The 18,068-nt window shown below is 36.3% G+C and overlaps 1 protein-coding gene across 1 annotated transcript in view; it reads right to left on the bottom strand.

Moving 5' to 3' along the window:
- The window catches only part of LOC123771234 (filamin protein cher), a 320,443-nt gene that overhangs the window by 142,188 nt on the left and 160,187 nt on the right, over nt 1-18,068 (bottom strand). The window contains 6 exon segments of the mRNA XM_069309435.1: nt 3,195-3,324; nt 7,054-7,210; nt 8,477-8,649; nt 14,101-14,265; nt 15,349-15,549; nt 16,321-16,887. Coding sequence (XP_069165536.1) covers nt 3,195-3,324; nt 7,054-7,210; nt 8,477-8,649; nt 14,101-14,265; nt 15,349-15,549; nt 16,321-16,887 — 1,393 coding nt within the window.

The following is an 18,068-nucleotide window of genomic DNA, read 5'->3' as shown; positions in this document are numbered from 1 at the left end:
TGTCTACATGTGCCATTACAACTGCACTGAGCTCTACCAATATTTATCACCACTTCAATTGTAAGCTATTGGGGGCTCTTGGTGGTTGAGTAGGGGCCTGGTGGCTGAATGAACAGCGCTCGGGACTCATAATCCTAGGGACGGGATTGATCCCCGGCAATGGCAGAAACAAATGGGCAGTTTCTTTCACCCAAATGCCCCTGTTACCTAGCAGTAAATACATACCTAGGAGTTAGACAGCTGCTACAGGCTGCTTCCTGTGTAATTACCTAAGTGTAGTTACAGGATGAGAGCTATGCTTGTGGTTTCCCAGCACTCTTTGTCATATAACGCTTTGAAACTACTGACGGTTTTGGCCTCCACCACCTTCTCACCTAACTTGTTTCAACCGTCTACCACTCTGTTTGCGAAAGTGAATTGCCTTATATTTCTTCAGATTCTTTGTTTAGTTAGTTTAAATCTATGACCTCTTGTTCTTGAAGTTCCGGGTCTCAGGAATTCTTCCCTATTAATCTTATCAATTCCTGTTACCATTTTGTATGTAGTGATCATATCACCTCTTTTTCTTCTGTCTTCTAGTTTTGGCATATTTAATACCTCTAACCTCTCCTTGTAGCTCTTGCCCTTCAGTTCAGGGAGCCACTTAGTAGCTTGTCTTTGCACCTTTTCCATATTGTTGATGTGCTTCTTAAGATATGGGCACCTCACAATTACTGCATATTCTAGCTTTGGCCTAACAAAAGTCGTGAACAATTTCTTTAGTATTTCTCCATCCATGTATTTAAAAGCAATTCTGAAGTTAGAAAGTGTAGCATAGGCTCCTTGCACAATGTTCTTAATGTGGTCCTCAGGTGACAGTTTTCTATTTAGAACCACCCCTAGACCTCTTTCTTTATCAGACTACTTTTTTTACGATTCCTCACATAATTTGCAGGTTGTGTGGGGTGTTGTGTGGGGTCTATGTTCTCTAATTCCACATTCCATAACATGGCATTTATTCACATTATATTCCATTTGCCAAGTGGTGCTTCATATACTTATTTTGTCCAGGTTTTCTTGAAGGGCATGACAATCATCTAGGTTTCTTATTTTCCCTATTATCTTAGCATCATCAGCAAACATGTTCATATAATTCTGTATTTCATGTGGTAGATCATTTATGTAGACAATGAACATTACCAGTGCAAGCAACTGAACCCTGTGGTACTCCACTTGCAACATTCTTCCAATCCGATACAATGCCTCTGATTATGGCCCTCATTTTTCTATCATTTAGGAAATTTTTCATCCATGTTAGAGGCTTACCTGTCACCCCTCGAATATGTTCTAGTTTCCAGAACAACCTCTTATGTGGAACACTGCCAAAAGCCCTTTTTAGGTCCAGATAGATGCAGTCAACCCAACCATCTCTTTCTCTGTGGCTCGATCATAGAAACGTGAGTAAATTCAATACACAGGATCTTCCAGATCGAAAACCATACTGTCTGTCTGATACTATATTGTTTTTCTTCAGGTGTTCTACCTACTTAATTTTAATTATTTTTCCAAATATTTTGACCATTACACTTGTCAATGATACCGGTCTATAATTGAGGGGGTCTTCCCTGCTGCCACTTTTGTAGATTGGAACTATGTTAGCCTTTTTCCACACATCTGCTACGATTCCTGTACACAGGGATGCCTTAAAAATCAGTTGAAGTGGAATTGCTGAGCTCAGGTGCACATTCTCTCAGAACCCATGATGAAACTCCATCTGGACCAACTGCTTAATTCTTTCTTAGCTCCTTGAGCATTTTTTCCACTTCGTCTCTAGAAACTTCTATGTACTCCATGTTGTTCTCTGGAATTCTTATTGTGTCTGGTTCCCTGAAGATTTCATTTTGTACAAACACACTTTAGAACTTTTCGTTTAATGTTTCACACATTTCCTTTTATTTTCTGTAAATCTATTTCCCATTTTCAATCTCTGAATATTATCCTTTACCTGCAATTTCTTGTTTATGAATTTATATAATAGACCTGGTTCTGTTTTACATTTGTCCACAATCCCTTTTTCAAAATTTCTTTCTGCCTCTCTCCTCACGGCCAATAGTCGTTTCTCACATCTTTGTATCGCTGGTATGTTTGGGGGTTTGGCCTCTTCCTATATTGATTCCATTTTGTGTCTTTTGGTCTGTGTGGTCACTTCAAAAAAAAAATAATCAATTGATTGATTGACAGTTGAGAGGTGGGCCGAAAGAGCCAGAGCTCAACCCCGCAAGCACAACTAGGTGAATACATGTTTTATAATTTGTTTAAAAATGTCAGTTTGATTTACACTGCTATACACCTGCTCTGTCCAGCCAGCATTGTAACACTATGTATAAGTCATTATAAATAAAATTTACTAATCTAATCTAATTCTTTGATTCTTTTACTACTAACAAGTTACTAGTGTCCATGAGAAGTTCAGTATGTATTAACTAACTTATATTGCATGCATAAATGTTGTCCTTTATATGTATCATTTTTATGCAATGAATTATTTTAAAAATGTGTAAACGGTGTAGTTTTAGTGAGACATTTATGCGATATTTTCCTGTTCAGGTTAATGTCCCGTTAAAAATGTTGCATAATAACACTTCAAAACACTTTTAGTGGTATACAAAATGCTGCACCCCAGGAAAAGCTTTATAAACAATGTAAAAAAGTTTAATGACAAACAAGTTTCTTTTAGCAAATACATGTGGTTATTTATCAAGAAAACACACAAGATTTATTTATTAAGAGTGAAATAAAGAACAATATCTAATATTGTCGCATTTAGACGTATTGTATACTCTAAGGCCACAAAGTGTCATACAGTACTAGAAAATGGTAGTGGCTCATTAAACTGACATACTGTCCTGTTTTCTGTTTTGAGTCTTCTGGTAGGTTAGCATAGGGCACTTTAGTACCACAGTTTCTTGGCGTTGGGAAACCTTAGGAGGACGAGCTGTACACCTACCACAAACCACCAACTTTCATATCCTAGTATTAAATTGCTATTAAAATTAAATACAGGTCATCACAAACAATTATTGAGAACAGCCTTTACACATAAAATAACACAAACTCTAATCTTTAAATATTTTTCTAACCTTCTTATTATTTTCTTACATTATCACTGTTAAGGTAAGTTAGTCCAACTAAGATTGACTTGGTCTAATGCTTACCTTCCAGGAACTGGCTTTCCTCCCCACGTGATATTGGCAGTCTGCATGGTGCCCTCAGCATGAGGAACGTAAGTCACATCATAAGTGCCATCACCATTATCTCGGATATCTGGGCTCTTGGGCAAAGAACCTGAAAAATACATATAAGTTTTAAAATCTAGAATTTAGATTTGATTCAGAGACTCTTTTGGCTGCAATAATTATGATGGCCCAAATATAACACATGCATGAGTGGTAAAATATCTACAAAGAATACAGTAATGTCTATGATGTGTTTGTCATATTTCTAGCTTATGACTAACAACTGTCCCTAACTTTACATTTACTGAGATATTTTAAGATGCTGCATATAGAAAATTAATGCAGTGAAACTGCCTAGCCTTCATATCTTTCTTGAATGGGTGATCACATAACGTATTCCACCCGTTTTCCCCTCGCAATATTTAACTTGGCACGATCTTCCAGATCCTATCATTAGCATTATAGTGTTACTGCTAATTTTATGTATGCAATACAGTATTGCATTTTTTTAATCTTTAAAATAAATTAGACATTTCCCTTTTCACTAAAACTACATTAATGAGTGAAATACATGTAGTCAAAATAACTACCTTGGTCCTCACTTTAAGAACACCTCATTTATGAATATTCAGTCATTCATGGAGTCTCAAAATAAAAAATTTAGCCCTATGTCCTGCTATACAAACTGCACAAACATTATGAATAGTTCTGAAAGAGCACTATTTCAGCTGTTTATCGAGGAGGAAGAGTGCCTCAATAATGGATGATAAGTGAAGGGTATTAGTGGTGCATCAGTTCCCATGAATCCTCATCTTTTATTATCTCCTTTAGTATATATATATATGTTGTTAAATATGACCGAAAAGGTTAGATTAATAATTCTAACACGAATTTTCTCAATATTTCTTATGTTTCTTTTCACTGTCGATGGTAATTGAAAAATCAATTCTCCAAAATTCATTTTTACTTCTAGTCTGACGCGACGCCTTAACGCATTTCGTAATAACTTATTACATTTTCAAAGACTTTAATTTACACACACAACTGTAACTTGTAAACACGCAAAATACATCCATATTTATAATTGCATTTGTGTGAAGTGATATGGTACAAACGTTCTGGGTGAGGCGATTGACATTTGCACATGATAGAACATGAACCAATGGGTATAAAAACATAAGAACGAAAGTAACTGCAGAAGGCCTATTGGCCCATACTTCCTCTTGATGCTTCTATATTGGTTTAGATTCTTGAAGTGGGTAGAATATAGTTGTGCATTAATTGGCTGTTCATTGCTGATATTGACCTTTTGATGTGTAGTGCCTCGCAGATGTCGAGCCTCCTGCTATCGCTGTATCTATCAATGATTTCTGTGTTGTTTGTTAAGATTTCTCTGGTGATGGTCTGGTTGTGAGAAGAGCTTATATGTTCCTTAATGGAGCCCTGTTGTTTATGCATTGTTTCCAGACATTCTAAACCTTTCCAGACATTCTATAAAAAGCAAGAGTAACCCCTGTCCACAAATGTGGTGATCACGCAGATGTTAGCAACTACAGACCTATATCAATCCTGCCTAACTTGTCAAAAATATTCGAAAAACTAATCTACAAGCAGCTTTACTCTTTTCTAGCCAAACACAATATACTTAGCTCTTGTCAATATGGCTTCAGACCCAAAAAAAGCACTAACGATGCACTTATTAGTATGATTAACTTGATTCACGCAGCTCTTGATAAAAAGGAGTTCCCTGTTGGGTTATTTGTGGACCTGCGTAAGGCTTTTGACACTGTCAACCACCGAAACCTTCTTCTTAAATTACATCATTATGGTGTCAGAGGACACTCCCTGCAATACCTCAAATCTTATCTTACTGACAGGCTCCAGTATGTTTCTGTGAATAATACAATTTCTCCCACCCTACCCATCAACATTGGTGTTCCTCAGGGCAGCATACTTGGCCCTCTCCTCTTTCTCATCTACATTAATGACCTTCCAAATGCCTCCCAACACCTCAAACCAATTCTATTTGCTGACGACACAACCTTCATTTACTCCAGTCCTGACCCCCTTGCTCTAAATGCCACAGTAAATACTGAGCTAGAGAAAGTCCATCTTTGGCTAACTGCCAACAAACTCACCCTTAACATTGACAAAACGTTTTATATTCTGTTTGGCAATAAATCCTCTAATCATATAAATCTCAAAATAAACAATACCCAAATTTGTAACAAATTAGATGGCAAATTCCTTGGCGTTCTCATCGACCACAAGCTGAATTTCCAGGGACACATTCTAAATATATCAAAAAAAGTTTCAAAAACTGTTGGCATTCTTTCTAAGATCAGATATTATGTACCCCGCCCTGCCCTGGTGACTCTCTATTACTCCCTCATCTATCCATATCTCAACTATGGTATTTGTGCTTGGGGTTCTACTACCCAAAATCATTTATGTCCTCTAATTACTCAACACAAAGCTGCTATTAGGACAATATCCAACTCTAGCCCCAGACATCACTCGGTACCCCTACTCAAATCTCTGAATATGTTAGATATTAAGTCATTGCACATTCTCTCATGTGTATTATACATATATAAAACGCTGAACTGTAATTCCAATCCTGACCTCAAAAGATTCATTGAAGGTTGTAACAGAACCCATGAGCACCACACCAGAAATAAATACAGTTTTGATATTCCTAGAGTACGACTTAATCATACTAGAAATGCTCTTCAAATCAAGGGACCCAGAATGTGGAATGATCTTCCCAACCATGTTAAAGACAGTACCTCTCTCAACCAGTTTAAGATAAAAAACGAAGCACTACCTAATAAATTCCCTGTAACCTACCTTACCCCTCTGTTGTCAACCCATGTATGTTTTTTTTTTTTTTTTTTTCAAAACAACGCTGTTTGAATGTAATTTTCTGTAATAATTTGTAATTGTATTTGTGCTGCTTTTTCAACCATGTTCCCCCCTCTTTTACCTCTATTTTTATTTGTTCTCAACACATTTTATTCTTTTTACCCATTAGTTTTAAGCTTTAGTCATTAATGTTTTTCCTGCCCGAAACGCTTTGCATAATAGTGGCTTTAGGCATTGTATGTACTAGCTCTATCTATTAACCCAACAAACTTTGTAAAATCTCTTTATGTATGTACCTTACCTAAATAAACATTTATTTATTTATTATTTATTTATTTATTGTTAATTGCCTGGAAAGAGACGTTGTTGTCTTGCTTATATACTGAGTTCTTTGGAGCTTACAGTCCCCCACGTGGACATTTGAAGGCATAGACGACGTTGGTTTCCTTCAAGGCATTCTGCTTGGTGTCTTGGAGAGTTTTTCATGAGTAGGTTGGCCGTTTCTTTGGTTTTATAGTAAATCGTCAATTGTATTTTCTGATTTTTGTCTGTAGGGATAACGTTCCTATCAACAATATCTTTCAGGACCCTTTCCTTCGTTTTATGAGCTGTCGAAAAGACGTTCCTGTAAAATAGTCTAATAGGGGGTATAAGTGTTGTGTTAGTTGACTCTTCAGAGGTTGCATGGCGTTTTGCCTTTCTTTTTATGATGTCTTCAACAAAACAAAAATCTTTGTTCTTCAAAAACCATCAAACTAGGCAAACAGGGCAATTCCATAATTTTATGTAAGTAAACAGCAGTATTTCTTATAATGTGTCCCTAAAATTTTGGATATATATGTTGATTTTTGATGATCCAAAAACATATCCCCATATATAACATTGTTCCTATGGGGAATCTGATTCCGTTCATAAGCTAAGGACTGCCTGTACTGTATGTATAAAAAGCCATAGTTGTCATATAAAAACTGACCTTTGTCTGTGGTGATATCCACTCCTAAGGGTGCCTTGCCAGACTTGGATCCATCAACGTGGAAAGTGAGAGGCACACCTGCTCGTACCTTGCCCGGCTCCAGTCCAGAGCCCCACACCACCACCTGTGATGCATCCACACTCTGGTCCACAGACACCTGACAAATTGCATTTCAATGTTAATTAAAATATATCATTAAATAATAAAATGTTAACATTTAAAGAGTACAGGTATAGCAGTAATAGGACTGAGGGTAAAGGTCTACCAAGATGCGTTTAAAATGATATTCAAAACACTTGAGACAATTTACAATAAAATGATGTCATAAACGTAGACAAGACTCCTCAATCCCCACAGTTCACGCTCCAGTAAAATTTTTCTTGGCACTTTTGAAACTTTAGTTTTGTAAACAAGGAGTTCTTCACTTATGATATTCAAATTTTCTCCAGGTGACCAAAATACCTTTCCCCAATAATGGGATGTTTCACCAAGTCTGTGGCAGTTCAATATGTGATGCCCTTGTGTTGATGAAAGTGAACCATGACCCTCCATGGAAGCATCTACCCCACCAAGACTCACAAATATACCCACACTCGCACATCTCTTTATGATAGCCATATTACAATTATTTACTTCTTCAATTCCAGTGGAAGTGTGCAGAAAAAAGGATTAATAAAAAGTCCCTGACCAATTTCAGATGTTATCCTGCATCAGTATTTCCTGATTCATTGGTCCAATAGAGTAGCAGCTGGATAATGCTATGAAGGAGTGGTATTACCAGTTGAGTGTGAAATAATGATGTGGCATGAACATAAGAGACAAGAGTTAGAGCTCTAGAAATGGACTGTCTGAGGTATATTTGTGGTGTTAGGAACATAACTCATGTAAGAAATAAAAATGTAAGGGAAAGATTTGGAATATAAAGTTCAGCAAATTATAAAATTGACTAGAATTTATTTTTGATTGAGATCGTTTGATCATGTTGAATGAATAAAAACAGAGTGATTAAGAGAATTTATTTGAGTGAACCTGAAGATTGGAGAGGGATGCCAGGAAGAAGATGGAAAGACATGGTGATTGAGTGAGTGAGGACGCAGGGAGTGAGTGTGAACAACACACAACAAGTGGCAGCGAATAATAAAGTGGAATCACTTTGTTTAGAGCATAAATGTTTGACATATTTTTCTTTCCTTTTTCTTTCAGAGTGATGCCATCACACTTCCTGAAAGTAGAAAACAAGGAAGTAAAGGCAATGATGGTGATGGAGATGATGGTGATGGTGTTGATGATGATGATGATGATGATGATGATGATGATGATGATGATGATGATGATGATGATGATGATGGTGGTGGTAGTGGCAATGGTGATGATAATGATGATAGTGAATTCTTCCTTTTTAATGATATTCTCCCATATTAACCTTGAATGGGGATCCTGGAATGTGTTGGTCAGCAAACTTGATGGACACATCATAGTCGCCAGACTCCAGAGGCACGTACTCCACTGTGCACGACCCATCTCGATTATCCTTACATGTCATTTTGGCTTCAGATGGACCCTCAACAGCTAAGCCGAGCCCACCGGTGCCAGCACCTACAGTGGCAACAGATAAGAAGCAAATCATTATACAGTATTAAATACATGCATGGTAATTTATTGATCTAATAGTCATCATACATTGTGTAAAAGAAAACATTTCTTTCACAAGAAAAAATAATATGCTGGATGTTTGCCAAATTTTTTACTAAAAAAAAAAGATTTGCAACATTTTACTGCATTCCAAAACAAATTGGCTTACCAAATACTACTACTACTACTATTAATACTTCTACTACTACTACTATTACTACCACTTCTACTACTATTACTACTACTTCTATTACTACTACTACTATTACTACTACTACTACTATTAATACTTCTACAATACAATACAATACAATACAATTTTATTTAGGTAAGGTACATACATACAATAAATATTTACAAGGATTGTTTAACTTATAGGTAGAGCTAGTACATACAATGCCTAAAGCCACTATTACGCAAAGCGTTTCGGGCATGATAAACTTAAATGACAAGCTTAATACTAATTGAGCATAATGAGTAGAATGAAAACATAGATGAAAAAGCAGCACAAATACAATTATGTCGACAAACAGCGCTCTTTAAAGAAAAAAACAGACATTGGTTGACAATAGAAGGGTAAGGTAGGTTACAGGGAATTTATTAGTTGGTTGACTGAAACTAAACTGGTTGAGAGAGGTACAGTCTTTAACATGGTTGGGAAAGTCATTCCACATTCTAGGCCCCTTGATTTGTAGAGCATTTCTAGTTTGATTAAGTCGTACTCTAGGAATATCAAAACTGTATTTATTTCTGGTGTGATGCTCATGGGTTCTGATACAACCTTCTATGAAGCTTTTGAGATCAGGATTGGCATTATAGTTTAGCGTTTTATATATGTATAATACACATGAGAGAATGTGCAGTGACTTAATGTGTAACATATTCAGAGATTTAAGTAGGGGTACCGAGTGATGTCTGGGGCCAGAATTGGATATTGTCCTAATAGCAGCTTTGTGTTGAGTAATTAGAGGACGTAAGTGATTTTGGGTAGTAGAGCCCCAAGCACAAATACCATAGTTGAGATATGGATAGATAAGGGAGTAATAGAGAGTCACCAGGGCTCTCTACTACTATTACTACTACTTCTACTACCACTACTATTACTACTATGTCTACTACTACTATTATTACTACTACTTCTACTACTACTACTACTTCTACAACTATTATTACTACTACTTCTACTACTATTATTACTACTACTTCTACTACTACTATTATTACTGCTACTACTACTACAACTACTACTATTATTACTACTACTTTTACTACTACTACTACTACTACTTCTACTACTACTACTATTACTACCACTTCTACTACTATTACTACTACTTCTATTACTACTACTACTATTACTACTACCACTATTAATACTTCTACTACTATTACTACTACTTCTACTACCACTACTATTACTACTATGTCTACTACTACTATTATTACTACTACTTCTACTACTACTACTTCTACAACTATTATTACTACTACTTCTACTACTACTACTACTTCTACTACTATTATTACTGCTACTACTACTACTACTACTTCTACTACTACTACTTCTACTACTATTATTACTACTACTTCTACTACTATTATTACTACTACTTCTACTACTACTACTACTACTACTACTACTACTTCTACTACTATTATTACTACTACTTCTACTACTACTACTACTACTACTACTACTACTTCTATTATTACTACTACTACTACTACTACTACTACTACTACTTCTATTATTACTACTTCTACTACTATTATTACTACTACTTCTACTACTATTATTACTACTACTACTACTACTACTACTTCTACTACTATTATTACTACTACTATTTCTACTACTATTATTACTACTACTATTTCTACTACTATTATTACTACTACTACTACTACTATTATTACTACTACTTCTACTACTATTATTACTACTACTACTACTACTACTATTATTACTACTACTTCTACTACTACTACTACTTCTATTATTACTACTACTTCTACTACTACTATTATTACTACTACTTCTACTACTATTATTACTACTACTACTACTACTACTACTACTACTACTACTACTACTACTACTACTACTACTACTATTATTACTACTACTACTACTACTACTACTTCTACTACTATTATTACTACTACTTCTACTACTATTATTACTACTACTTCTACTACTACTTCTATTATTACTACTACTTCTACTACTACTTCTATTATTACTACTACTTCTACTACTACTACTACTTCTATTATTACTAGTACTTCTACTACTACTACTACTACTATTATTACTACTACTTCTACTACTATTATTACTACTACTTCTACTACTACTAATAGTGTGAATAATCACACTAGCATGATGTGTCAATGAGAAAATCCATAGGAGCCGTGATGAAGGTTTGAACCTATACGGCGGGTGTTCCCACACACACGACCTAGTCAACTAGGCCACAACAGGGTCAAAAGGATTTCAACCTAGAGTTCTACTGAACACACAAGGTAGTGTTCAAAATTGTAGTGCTTTTAAAATGGTAATCTAACCTACAGACATAAATACATAGATACACAGAGTTATGTCTGCCTTAGTATTGAAAGAGGAGCATCAGAGGTAAAACATTCCTGGATGATAGAGCCAGAGTAGAGTACATGGGGGGGGGGGATTGTGTGAAAATTCTGGTCAGGCTTCAGTGGAAGCTTCAGGAAACCCTTGTGTGTTCAGTAGAACTCCAGGTTGAAATTCTTTTGACCCTGTCGTTGTCTAGTTGACTAGGTCGTGTGTGGGAACACCCACTACATAGGTTCAAACCTTCAACACGGCTTCTATGGATTTTCTCATTACTAATACTAATACTACTACTGTACTACTACCCTAATACTAATACGTACTACTAATACTACTACCACTAATAATAATAATAGTAATTGTTATTTAAAAAATAAACAGAATACCAAACATTGGTTGAATAGTTACATAAAATGCATATTTAATAAGTTCACTAGTATGCAAAGCATTTTGGGCATAATGTCAAATAATTCAGTTATATTATTGAATAATTTAATAAGGTAAATACTTAACACAAGGAGCCATGGCTTCAGGCTCAACATGCCACAATGTAAGGCAGAAAAGAGAAGATGCCTTTTCCCACACTGTTATAAGGGTCTTGGTAGTACAGATGGTTTTGTTCTCTACTCACAATCGGGAATCTCTGGTTTGAATTCTGGGTGGGCCAAAAGTGGTTGGGTCCATTTCCTTTCACCCTAATGCCTCTGTTTGCCAAGTAGTATATAGGTACCCAGGAATTGGTCAAATGTTGTGGGGTTGCATCCTGGGAAGGGTCAGTAGTTCGCCCTTGAGGGAGATCTCGATACAAGCCTAACATGTATACTGTACTGTATATATATAAATACATAAGCTGTCTGTGTCCCAACTAAATGAATTAAATCCATGGAACTGTCTACCATCCAAAGCCGTAAATGCCAAGACATTGCTACAGTTCAAAATCCAGCTAGATAAACTCATCAGGAAAAATGGAGAGACCTTTGACAAGCTACCGGCTTCCTGTTCCCATTGAGATGACAAGAGAAATGCTGGCCCCTCATGTAAATTCAGGTAATTCCAGTATCATATATGAATTGTTAAAGCAATCAAATGCTATACAATATCTAGATGATAATGGTGAGAGGCAAAGAATATTTAGTATTTAAAATTTATAAGAACAGCAAAACACAAATTTGTATTTTATTTTAGATGATATAATTGTTTACAGAATGTTAATTGTATATTTCTTAGTTTTTTAAAACTGGTTGAGAGAAGTATAGCTATTTTCTCATAATAAATAACATAAAGACTGAGAGTAAGAAACAGGAAAGATTCCTAATCCTGTACACCGACAACAACTCCACTTGAGCACTTCAATATAACACTGCACCATCCCCACCACATACAGTATATCCAGGTGCTTCACCTTCCTACCTTCACTCTTCCTCTCTGTATCATGTATTATCTACAGTATAAAATGACCACCTTCCCTCCTGGTGCAGCCATTATGAAGTCACAGACCCTTATTTTATTTAGTTAAAATTCCTACTGCTTGTTGCAGTAGCAGAAAATGCTACTGCAGTTGCATTTTCTACTGTTCCATCCATCATGTAATTATTATCATTCTCTTTTCCTTTTTTTTCTTTTTTCAAATCAATTTATGCTTTTGATCTCAATTAGTATTGAGTTTTAGTAAAGTTTTACACCATCACTGGTATAACATCTCATTATCCCCAATTTTCCTTAGTAAAAATTTTATGCTCTTATTACCACAAAGGAATCATAATTTTCTTGCCAATATAACAACAACCATAATTTTATCTCCTAGTTTTAATTGTTTGGTCTAAGACTTACTGTTCTCCCGTACTTGTATAGACTACTTAATCTTTGCCAAATACTGTACTCTTTTATCAACCTGTCCTCTTAAAAATAACGTCGCTTTTGGCCGTTTGCCCGTACGGCTGAAAGTGGACGTAATTTGAAAATGAAAAAAATGAAAATAAATTTGAGATTTTTTTTTCAACAACTGTTAGTTAAGGGTCCTCTGGTAGGTTAGGTGAGCAGGAAATTTTCATAAAGTTTCAAAACGTTATGAAAACCGTTAATTGAAAGTTTCCTCTCCTAACCTTTCCGAGTAAGCCGGACGACTCAAACAGAAAACAGGACAGTACGTCACTTTCGTGAGCCGATTTCATTTCAAATTACGTCCACTTTTGGCCATAGCGCGCATACGAGCCAAAAGCGACGTTATTTTTAAGAGGACGGGTTGCTTTGATAACACAACTATTCTCTATATTTATGACTTGCGCAGAATGCTGTGCATACTAGAGGCTGTACACAAACATGGATAATGTTAACATTAGCCTTATAAATTATTTGTCATCCACAGCACATTCTAAAAGGAAATACTGATTGATACACTTACTAAGTAAGATACACTCACCTTCTATACTCATCTTTGTATACTTATTATTACCTTGCATGTTTATACCAGTGATGTTTCACTTGCATACTCAGGATTATCTAATACTGTATAATAATAATAATTCATTGTGTCAGGGGACAGGAAGCCAAATTGTATTCATACACATTAGAGTTTTATCAAGGTCCCCCTTCAAGGTCAATCTACTGACCCTGCCCAGGATGCAACCCCACAACAAGCTGACCAACTCCTGGGTACCTACTCACTGCTAGGTGAACAGTACCATTAGGTGAAAGGAACTATGCCCAATCATTTCTGTCTCACACGGGATTCGAACCTGGAATACTAAATTTTGCATCAAGAACAAACCCGACTGTATTACCAGGACCCTCTGGGTATATATAAGTAATATACTCATCATCATTACCTTTTGTTTCAACTGTAAATGTGTTGACTTCATTGACAAAGCCATGATCAAGCCCAGGACCAAATGCTTGACACTTGTTAGGGTCACAGCCCCTGCGAACGTTGACAGTGAAGGGGGAGCCTGGTACAGGAACACCATCGTACAGCAGATCAATGGTGTGACGACCTGGAAAAAATAATTACTGTGCAGTAATTTATTATAAAAAATTTTTGTTTGCAAAAAACAAAACTGCAAACAAAAAAATTCATGGTCAGTTTTAAAATTTGAGGTGGTTCTCCATGTAATTAGAGTATTAAAATGCAACTTCTAACAAATTAATTACTGTATTCTCATAATTATTTGTATTAATATTATTTTGATTATTAAAGTATGTATTATTATTATTGAAATTTCATCTCAGCTTCTGGTGTACAAAGGTAATTTAATGGTAAACACAATGACTTTATATGTCAGCAAATAGAAAGATTTTGAAGGTTATACAAAAATTTAAACTCTGGAGTACTTATCACTGTACATAGATCAATAATTGATGGAAAACAAAACAAAAGAGAACTCCCTAATTTATCTGCTAATACTTCAGAGTAGCGTTCCAGCAGTCACTGATACCTTAGTCCCGAAGTTGTGTGCAGTTTTACTTATTTATATAAACTTTGCTCTGTACAGTATTTCAAAACTTCCTCCATATCCAACTACTAGCTCATTTAAAATGGTCTACTATGAAATCATGCACAGGAAATGCACCATATTTACTATACAGAGAAGTGAGATAGGTACATCTGCATGAAATTTCAACTTTAATATATTTTAACTAATAAAACCCTCTGAGGTCATAGTTCTGTATACTTTTGAATATTACACATAAATATTGAATACTGTATAGCAAATATGTATGTGTAATTCACTGATAATACAGTACATATATTCACATTTATAACACACACTTATATATATCTGTGAAACCAAAGTACTGTACTGTATAATTTTCAGCGATACATATTTTGGAACTTTTATAAAGCACTTCAACTTGAACTAATACCCTAGTTTACTTATGGTATAATGGTGAATTAAACAATACACTAGAATGCAAAATTGTTGGTTTTGTGTTTCTAGAGAAGGTGGTACAGTATATCAATATATCACTTAAACATTTCTAGTTGGCCTAAAAAATTATAAATGTTTTAGTACTGTATGGCAATCAAAGAGATAAGTGTAAACATGCATCAATACACTTGTAGCAGAAAAGCACACCTTCTTCAAATGGTGTGTATGAAATCTTGTAAGTGCCATCTGTGAGTGGTCTCAGGAACGAATCTGTTCTAGTTCCAGAAGGATTCGTGATAACGCACATGACTTTCCCATCACCCTTATCACTGCCTTTCGTGTCTTTTCTAAGGTTAGCAAGAGCACGGGTGTCAACCACGAAGTCTGTCGGGGAGTCTACGAACACACCTGAAATGAGATGGGCCATTTGAAGGGTTTATTTGTATTCATTTTAAGACAACGGAGCAACTATAATCCCTTTGCTATTTGGACATACTGCAGCATGAATTTTTTTTAGACACAACTGTTCATGAGCAAATTTTCTTTTTTTAATTCTGATGTCATCTCATATAGAAGATCAACAAAAATATATTAATATGCAATGCAAAATATTAACCACATATGGGTTCATCACATATTGCATTAAACAGCAAAGATGTTAAATTTCCACATTACAGTAACACTAGATGAATCAAATTAATATTAATAAACAAATACCAAAACTATTAATACCCAAATAACAGGATAAATCATATTATTCAATCATGTGAATCACTGCATGAAAACATAACACTAGTAGCTACTTGTTAATTGAATAACAAAAACATGATTCAACACTCGTGTGAAAGTTGATAACGACAATGCACACAACACAGTCAATGAAGTAACCAAGTGACAACAAAACACACCACTTCCAGGTTATATTGTGGATGGTGACCTGACATGTCCATGGTGACACTCGTGATAATTCTCCATATTCAACCACACACAAAACATGCCACATTATTAACAAAAGTTTAACAAAATAAATTCATGGAAGAAAAATAATTAACTCTATAATACTGTAATTATTATTACTAATTTTGATCTTCATGCTGTGAAGTTAAAAATCTTCAACATAAAGCTTGCTACAGGTCCTACAACACTGAAACCACACAGGAGGCACGAAAGAGGGAGTACCATGGGGTTGGATGCCGTTGCCAGTGACTCTGATCTGTTTGAGGTCTTTGTCGTGGCCGATGAGAGCATGGAATGGAGAACCATGGATGTGTCGCTCGTTAAAGGTAATGTTGATGGTATAAGGTCCAGCTTCAGTAGGTAGATATGCCACAGCACACGTTCCATCGCCGTTGTCTCTGCAATTTATGGCTGCTTCGCAAGGGCCCTCCACTGTGACTCCAAGGCCACCCTGACCAGCTTCTCGGGTGTCTATGACAAACTCTGCCGGACGGCATACTATTCCCCCCTCAAGTCCTGGCCCCCATGCCCGGACTGCTGATGCATCACCCCCAGGTGTGCAGGTAAATCTGTATGGTGTCGAGCTGATGGGTTGACCGCCAAACTGGATGGACAGCAAATACTCTCCCAGTTCCGTTGGAGTGAAATTTACCAGGTAACCCTCATGCGTAGGCACGACATGAGCACGTACTCTCATACCAGAGGGTGATGTGATGGACACTGCGAAGTCTGCCCTTCCAGCATCTTGGGTGATGACTCGGAACTGCTGCAGAGAGTTGATGGGCGCCGCTGTTGTGGTGATCACCAAGTAAGCTCCACCAATCATACACACTTATAACATGCATTTATAAGCACAAAAGCGCAAAAAACATGGTGGGCACAAAAACATGAGCACAGGCTACTAGATTTTTACTACTTACAAACACTAGCAAGCAAAGTCCCTGTCAGCATGAATCTACTCAAGTGTACTCCAGTGCTAAAAACCAAATAGGTTCATAACACTAACTGGGCTGTCACATTGAATGACATAACCAGGACACAGGAAATAGGGAACACACACATTTATAAATTTAAGAAATAAGGGTAGTACAGTACAGTACAGTACATGTAAAAGCAAAGAATTTAAATTATATGTGAAGTGAGCAAATGGTTTTAATAACTGAGTAAAAACCGATTAATCTGTGTACAGAAGTTGGCTATTACACAGAATTGGGCTAGAGTAACGTAAGTACAGGTATGTTCTAATGAAGATCAACTATTTATTTATGAGGTGAATATATACTGTACACAAATTTGGTGTGAAAAAGTAGGTATTGCACATAAACGTTTCCATGTTTCTATGTATGAAGTTTGAGAAAGTATGAGATACCTGTACTTGAAGAGGAGTAGAGTGAGAGTTATACATCAGTGAGTACTTGCTACAAGTTGTAGCAACAACCCGAGTCTACAAACCGTAGCTACAAGCTGTGTCAACAAGCTGTAGCTACAAGCTGTGTCAACAAGCTGTAGCTACAAGCTGTGTCCACAAGCTGTAGCTACAAGATGTAGCAACAAGCTGTGTTCAAAAGCTGTAGCTACAAGCTGTGTCAACAAGCTGTAGCTACAAGCTGTGTCCACAAGCTGTAGCTACAAGCTGTGTCAACAAGCTGTAGCTACAAGCTGTGTCCACAAGCTGCAGCTACAAGCTGTGTCCACAAGCTGTAGCTACAAGCTGTGTCCACAAGCTGTAGCTACAAGCTGTGTCCACAAGCTGTAGCTACAAGCTGTGTCAACAAGCTGTAGCTACAAGCTGTGTCCACAAGCTGCAGCTACAAGCTGTGTCAACAAGCTGTAGCTACAAGCTGTGTCCACAAGCTGTAGCTACAAGCTGTGTCAACAAGCTGTAGCTACAATCTGTGTCCACAAGCTGTAGCTACAAGCTGTGTCAACAAGCTGTAGCTACAAGCTGTGTCAACAAGCTGTGTCAACAA

This window comes from Procambarus clarkii, chromosome 65, assembly GCF_040958095.1.
Source record: "Procambarus clarkii isolate CNS0578487 chromosome 65, FALCON_Pclarkii_2.0, whole genome shotgun sequence".
Lineage (NCBI taxonomy): Eukaryota > Metazoa > Arthropoda > Malacostraca > Decapoda > Cambaridae > Procambarus > Procambarus clarkii.
Note: the sequence above shows the minus strand (reverse complement) of the source record. Positions and strands in the feature narration are given on the sequence as shown.